This window comes from Hyalella azteca, unplaced genomic scaffold (genome assembly GCF_000764305.2).
Source record: "Hyalella azteca isolate HAZT.00-mixed unplaced genomic scaffold, Hazt_2.0.2 contig15845, whole genome shotgun sequence".
NCBI lineage: Eukaryota > Metazoa > Arthropoda > Malacostraca > Amphipoda > Hyalellidae > Hyalella > Hyalella azteca.
The window spans coordinates 32,877-40,958 of NW_025945679.1; the positions used below are offsets into that span (position 1 = coordinate 32,877).

An 8,082-nucleotide genomic window follows, 5' to 3' on the forward strand; every position below is an offset into this window, starting at 1 on the left:
AAAGCGAAGAATAGTCCACAAAAATTCATATCTTTATAGAAAACGTTTCGGAGTCCAGCTCCATCATCAGTTCGTAGAACCTAGAATCACAAATTAATACATTGAGAGCACAGAACGAAATTAAAAACCTAAATTTACAAATAATAGACGGATCACTACTAAAAACTTTAATAGATATTTTTTTGTGCTCCGTGGATTCAACATTATTAATAACCTTGTGACGTCATCATTAGGTAATATTTTTCCCTGTGCGGCCCACTTGCATATTATATATTCTAAATCATTCATATCACAGGGATCAACATTATGAATAGTTTTGCTCGAACTACTTAAATGTTCACATAAATGACCAGATATACTTGTGCTCACATCTTCAGGCTGTGCCTTACTTGCGGAACTTGATGGAGAAGACTAGTGATGTATTACTTGAGCCAGCATCTCCAACATTTGGTGAAGAAGCCGGGGTAGTAGCAAGTGAATGAGATTGACTATTTTCTCAATTTCTAGATGTTGACTTTCCTATTCATGATACACCAAACACCTAGAAACTATTCTTGTTCAAAATGCCGTCATTTTGAACATTTTTGCCGACTTTTGAGCAAGTCAGCAAAAAGATTTCTTGATGACATCTCAATAATTGAATTATTGTGATCTGCAGCTGACTAAGTAGAGTACAATCAAGCAAATAATGATTAGCCTGGTAGTGCAAATAATTTTGGCTGTGGAGTGAATAGGCAATAGATTTTTCTTATTGTTCTGAAGGGGAGCTTTTTTAACTTTTTATTTACGGACGGATCATCTTGAAACTTGGTACACACATATGTAAATCAAAAATCGAAAACTTTTTGTGGTTCGTAAATATTTTGAAAGATATGAGAGTAAACGTGAAATTCATAGAAAACGGCATAAAAGGGGTGGTACTAAATTCCTCATTCAATTAACGTGCTACAACATCGAGAGACATAATACGAATCGTAAAGACCATATCTAGCGATCATCCGATCACTTTTTCAGTTTCAAGATATTTTCACTTCCCACCCCCCCCCTTCCCCTCAATTTCATCAATATATATTCAGAACAAAAAAGAAATCAGAAAAAGAGACAGGATGATCGCTAGATCTTGTCATTACAAATTGAATGGTGTATCTCTCAATGATGTAAATTCAAAATCATAGATCGATTTTCAAATTGGCGTTTTTAATTGTTCAGGGCAGCGACATAATTAAAATTTATTGAAAAAGGTAGAAAATCCTGAAAAAAATGACTTGATACTGTGACCCAAGCTTCCCCATTGCCAATTACTTGTATTGAAGGTACCATCAGGCGTCTTTAGACTTACTATTGTCCAGTTTAACGCGCGAATAAGCTATAAATATGAATTTTAAAAATTATATAAAATTGTTCAATTTCAAAACCTTACACAAAAAGTATTTCATGTACATCCAAGTTATTTGCTTTATCGAACGTGTCTTGTTCGCAGTATTACCACATTGCTATTAAAGTAAATAATATGATACCAAAAAATTCAAATATTGTTAGAAAATGCCACTTTATAATAGTTCAAAACGACCTCACGCAAAAATTATTGTATCTACATCCATAATTGTTGCTTTATTGAACACGACTTGTTTGCAACTTTAAATCGAACGCAAACATATTGCAATTAATGCGAATAATGATCTATAAATACAGATTTAATTAATAATTCTTGAAAAACAATGGTTATAAAATGTTCGTTTTATTAAAGTTCAAAACGATCTCACGCTAAAGCCATGACAGCTTGAGACATGGGGTCTTTTTTTATTCACAAGAANTGTATGCTTGGATAATACATGCCTTTTCAGATCGCTGTTAGTGACGAATGAATACTTACAATCCGAGCACTTGAAAGGTTTCACAAATGAATGCTTGTATAGTATATGTTTCTTCAGATCGCTTTTAGTGACGCAAGTATGTCCACATTCTGAGCAACTTAAAGGCTTCTCCGATGTATGCCTGTTAAGAATATGGCATTTGAGGTATCGTTTACTGGAACATATATATTCACATTTAGAGCATCTGAAGTTTCCTTCTTTTGAATGTTCAGAACGAATGTGTCGCTGGAGTTGCTGTTCAGAACTGCAACGAAATTTACAGTCCAAGCAAGAGTGTGTATTAGAGGTCGACTGCTCAATAGGTAGAGGTTGTTGCAGTTGGGTTGTAACTACGGCATCAGCAAATCTACCCTGGTAATACGTGAGCCTGTTGGTGTGTTCCTGGGAGCACGATGCTGCAGAAGCGCTGACGCTGCCAGCATGGTTTACAGAATCCATCTCGGATGCAGGATGCTTTCTTTTCTTGCCCTGAGGAGTTTGTAACGGAATCAGCATCAGTACACGATCCATACCTATATTGATCTATTTGTACCTATTCACTGTGCTTTATTCTAAAGAATTAGGTAGTGTACATCTAGGTAACAACTTCTATTTGTCTAGATTTCCCACCTTTCTAGTTTCATGTCATCTAAAAACCAGAAAACAGATCTTGGGTAAATTTTGGTTCTTCCACTTATCGGGAACTATAATAAATTAAGGACAGGAAAGGAGCGATTTGGCGGGTTAGAGAGAAGAGCATGGAAAACGGGAAGAGTCCCGCAACACAGAAATGCACAATCTGCAGTTACAGTATTACTCGAGATTGCTAGAATGTAAAATGAATCATTTGCATCAAAATAGGTATCTTCACAGTTCAACAAACATCACAGCAGGAAGCATTTTTTTGCTTAAAAGATCCCAGACTGATATTCCAGTAGTTTGAATTGCGTACTAGAGCAACTGACAGGTCAACTCGAAGTGCAACTGACAGGTCAACTCGAAGAGAAACTGACAGGTCAACTTGACATTTATCCAGAGTTTGTTGAAACAACAATGGGATGCAATAGGAGCTCGATACAAAGTTTTGGCTTGCAAGTAATAAAATAGTCTATTTTGTGGCTAATGTGTTCAGCAAAAGCAAGTTTAGTCTGTTGGGCAAAAAATAGATAATCCAATTCAAAAATAATACTAAAATAAACATCGGCGCGGGGCATGCGACAGAAAAGCGTATTCATTGTACAGGCATAAAAGTTATCTCTTCAAGCCCCAATGAAGGTTTCAAACAAACTATTTTTGGAGAATTTAGTCATAGACTCAGGTGGTAATGTTGTAGCCATTTTCAACTGAACAACTTAATGTTCATACTAGGAAATGTTTCGAGTCCTCACCGTAGGAGAAAAATAGGAATGTGCATGCAATTTCAGAAGGGATACTAAATTGAATAATTTCACATTTAATGCTGTTCCTTAGAAAAATTTCTACATTTTTTTGCATTTAATGTCTAGTATACCACAATCAAGCACAATAATAAATTTATGAATGATGCTGNACCTGTCTCTTATACACATCTAGATGTGTATAAGAGACAGGTGCTATCAGCTACCTATCTGTTGTGTGACTCTTCAATGTTTAGAAGATCTGCATTCCTGAAGTGTTTTTGTATATTGAAGCCAGTTAAATGGTCAATGTTTAGCTCGTTAACTTGCTCCATACAAACTTTATGAAGCTAATGAATAGATTTATCAATAACTGTTTACCCAAAAGTTCCTAAGTGGTAAACACCACCTTGGCCAATCTTGAAGGCAATAACTGCCCTTTTTAGCCATCCATATACAGTTATTGTTATTAGGCTAATTGCAACATAAAAAAACATTTCAAAAAGACAATAAAAAATAAAATAAAAAAAAAATCATGAAAAAATCATAAATTTTTAATTTATGCGATTTAAAAAAAAATAAAATGAATCACCAACCCTGATCTTTGATGAAGCTGGAAATAATTTACTGGAGACTTAATTGATAGCAGATGTTATGATAGCCAATAAAATGATGAAAGTGATAATTTTACCTCAATATCGATGCCAATTGGTTCCTCCTTCACAGTTATGTCTTCTCCCTCATATTCAGGCTCCTCCTTCACAGATATATCCATTTCCTCATATTCAGGCTCCTCCTTCACCATTATGTCTTCTCCCTTATATTCAGGCTCCTTCTTCACAGATATATCCATTTCCTCATATTCAGGCTCCTGCTTCACAGTTATGTCTTCTCTATCATATTCCGGCTCCTCCTTCACAGTTATGTCTTCTCCCTCATATTCAGGCTCCTCCTTCACAGTTATTTCTTCTCCCTCATATTCAGGCTCCTTCTTTACAGTTATTTCTTCTCCCTCATATTCAGGCTCCTTCTTTACAGTTATATCCTTTTCTTCATATTCATGCTCTGCCTTGATGTTACCTCCCACTTTCTCTGGGAGTATAAATGAGCCACTGGCCTTGACAGCTGGAGAGATCAATATAAATAAAGATCATGATTATGCTCAACAATGGAAAATAACTCTATTACAGATGACAAAGAATATACCACAGGATCAAGACACTGCAGGTAATACTATATATAAGCAACTTGAATTTCACATAGTAAACTACTAGTACGTATACCTAGCTTGTGTAGGCACATGGCACATTCCTATCTACGCAGCTTACCATCAGACTCAACTCGGCACACCACAGGTGTTTGGATGAGGTTCAGCTCAGCATGCCAGCCCCTCTTGACAGCAGCATCAGACAGTTTGTGCATCACCACACGGCATTCTTTCATCTTAATCTTCATGATAATTATTATATTTGTGCTGATCCAAGTTGAACTGAGACTTATTGATTATCAAAAATTAAAAAATAGCATCAAAGTCAAAACATTAACTGCATAAAATTTATTAGGCAATGACAACAATGTACAAACGTTATGTGGGTATAGGTCACAATTCATTATTTCACATATATACGTAAATGTAAGCTCTTCTCATTGGAAATCCATCCCTTTGTACCATTATACAGAGCATGCAGTCTATTTACCATGTGTACCCACCCATGTTAAATTTAACTTGCTGAAAATTATCTATTTTAGACCTAGATCAGCATTAGTTGACACTAAATGACAGATAAGAAGACAAAAATTTAAGATTTTATTAGCTGGAGCACCTCTCACCAGGCAAAAACTTATCCAAAATATTACAGTTTCTTGAGATTAAATTATACAATTACTTGGAATGAAGATTTTCTACCTTTAAAGATGTTAATTTAATATGAACATATGAAGCAATCCTGTAAAAAAATGTGATTTTAACCTTTTTGAATGCAAGCATAGAAAATTGAAAGAATTTGAATTTCATTAGTCACTATAATGATGAATGGGCAATTATAAGATAATTTTATTTGTATGAATTTTTCAAAATTTTGCATGATATTGGAGAAAATAGCAGATTAAAATTCCATAAAAAGCGGTAACTAGTACCTACTCTAAAAAATGTGAAATTTCTTCATTTTATTTTATCAAATGCAAAGGGAAACTATCAAGTTGCAATTTGACCTAATTTTATCTAGCTCTCCTTTTAATTATCTAGGCACATTAATATTACTTCTTCCGACTTTTTAAAAAATGTATAAAGAGCATCTATTTCACTGTCCCAAGTCAAAATTTTGATTTAAATGCTGGCAGAAGGTGAGGCCATGTATGAATGGATGGGCAGATTGCAGATTGTTGGAGGCATGATAACATAGCCTCAAACATTAGAAATTTAAAAGCAAAGAAAACTCCACAAAAATTCAGCATTTCTCTATTGAATGCTGAATAATTGAATAGAGAAATGCTGCATTTTTGTGGAGCTTTCTTTGCTTTTAAATTTCTAGTGAATCTGCTATTCAAGCAATCTGGTGACAATATTGCTAGCCTCAAACATAAACCAGGGACAAGCTGGGCTTATTTTGGAAGAAGATTTCAAGTGACCATAAATGGTAACTTGCCCATAAAAGGGGGTTAACAATACACATTTTGATTTTTTTTCAATTTTTTTCCAAAGTTATTTTCTTCTTGATGCAACCTTTGTCAAGAATTTTAATCAGAACCCTCCATCAAAGACATATTTTTCCAATAGATAGCTTTAATCAAATTGAAGTAAAAAATGTTGTAACTTTTATTCACAGGTTAGTGATACACAACACCCATATTTCCATATTCGAATTCGATAATGACTTGACTAGAAACATTCTTTTATAAATGAGAACAAACATTGATTAAAATTGCATTATAGTATACATTGAAATGATGCACTTGACTAAAATGCTAGAAAATGTCCTGGATAAAATGAAGTCATTTTGGGCTCATCAAAACTTGAGTTAGGGATTAGCAGCATGCCTCTCTCCTTCAGGGGACCGTCTAACCTAAATTGGAGATAGCCTATAACTCCTAAAGTTATTATCCGATCATCATGAAACTTCACATTCAAACGTAAAATGTAAAAATAAAAACATTTTACTTCTATGAATTTTTCGAAAAAATTGATAGAAAACGTGATATTCATAGAAAACGGAAAAATAACGGTTACTATAGAAAATCTATCTCCTCCCACAAATATCGTCCTACAACATCNTTTCCTTTATTGATATGATATTACAATATTCATTAATTACCGCATTATTAATGTGATATTACTGTATCCATGGACATGCCATTGAGCATTGACAATGACCTTGTCCACTGCAAGCTTCATATCAGAAGAATCAAAATTCTTTGTTGTTAATCAATCTTTTTTGTTAACTGGAGCCTTTGCTAACTGAGTTTCTACTGTAAATGCATTTTAAAGGGTGTCCCTAATTACCCCGGGGGGTGTCCCTTTTTACCCTGTTATGCAGAAATGGCTGCCATTTTTTTTAGTTTTAGATAGGCAAATTCTATCAATCAAGTTTTCAAGCCATTTTATGTAAGTAAAATTTTTTGATACCGTGAATGTTTTTTTTTTTGCTCCAGACCTTAGCAGAGGTACTTTTCCAAAATTGCACTTTTCACACTTTTTTTCAACGATTTTTTAGAGATAGTAAATGTTTGATTTCTCGACTAGCTTTATACACAATAGATAGTAAAAATTTTGAAGTTTATGCCACTATTTTTAGTTTTGCAATATTTTGATTAGTTAAGCTGCTACAACATTTCTACAAAATGTGGGATGCGCGTCCCTATTTACCCCGCCCGTCCTTTTTTATCCCGTTTGATGGTACCTTAGTAGAGGTACTCTTCCAAAATCTCACTTTTCACAATTTTTTTCAGGGATTTTTTAGAGGTAGTCCTGGTAGTAAAGGTATGATTTCTTAACTAGCTCTACGCAACATAGATAGGAAAAAATTGAAATTTATGCCACTATTTTTAGTTTTGCAATATTTCAATTAGTTCAGTTGCTACAAGTCTACATGTACTACAACAGATCTACAAAATGACAGAGGACTGTCCCGGATTACCCTGTTTGATCACTTTGATGTTTATATACCGTCAACCGGGGCTACTCGGGACAGGCGGGGTAACTCGCGACAGTCCTCCGATTTGGCGTAAAACTGTTTTAGTAGCAAAACTAATTGGAATATTGCAAAACTAAATATAGTGGTGCAAACGTCAAAATTTTTCCTATCTATGTAGTTTAAAGGAAGTTCAAAAATACTACATTTACTAGCTTTGAAAAATGCCTTTAAAAAATGGTGAAAAACAATATTTTGAAAAGTTACTTCTGCTAAGGTCTGTAGTAAAAAAATATTTGCCGCATTAACACATTTCACTTAGAAAAAAAGTGGCAGACAAGTTTCAGCATGAAAACTTTCTTTGCCAAATTTACATAGGTACCTCAATAAAGAAAATGGTGGCCATTTCGGCAAGGCGGGGCTACTCGGGACACCCCCCCTGGGGCTATTCGGGACACCCCCAAAAATGCATTTACAGTAGAACCTCAGTTAGCAAAGGCTCCAGTTAAGAAAAAAATTGATTAAAAACAAAAAATATTGATTACATTTACCTCGCTCAGCAAAAAAATTTCACTTATCAAAAAATTAGTGCATCATCAGTCATCACAAAATTGTGCATAGAATGTCATACATAGAATTGTGCACCAGGCATCATAGAATGAAAAGTAATTCAGGGTTGGCGATTTTTTTTTAAAATCAAAAAATCAAAAATCAATGATTTTTTTT

At 34.3% G+C, this 8,082-nt stretch overlaps 1 protein-coding gene across 1 annotated transcript; it reads right to left on the bottom strand.

The window, feature by feature from the left end:
- Positions 1-3,806: 3,806 nt before the first annotated feature.
- Positions 3,807-4,755, bottom strand: LOC108671379 (DNA translocase FtsK-like). Its single transcript, XM_018158920.2, has 2 exons — positions 4,558-4,755; positions 3,807-4,354 (listed from the first exon to the last, which is right to left on the bottom strand). The coding sequence occupies exons 1-2, from the start codon at positions 4,682-4,684 to the stop codon at positions 3,882-3,884; spliced, it is 600 nt and encodes a 199-aa protein (XP_018014409.1). The 5' UTR covers positions 4,685-4,755; the 3' UTR covers positions 3,807-3,881.
- Positions 4,756-8,082: the final 3,327 nt, after the last annotated feature.

What these genes read in the sequence shown, in the direction of transcription:
- LOC108671379 (XM_018158920.2), bottom strand. Translation starts at nt 4,684, where the DNA reads ATGAAGATTAAGATGAAAGAATGCCGTGTGGTGATGCACAAACTGTCT. An exon ending in GTGCCGAGTTGAGTCTGATG is followed by an intron (nt 4,355 to 4,557) that starts GTAAGCTGCGTA and finishes TGATCTCTCCAG; the next exon opens with CTGTCAAGGCCAGTGGCTCA.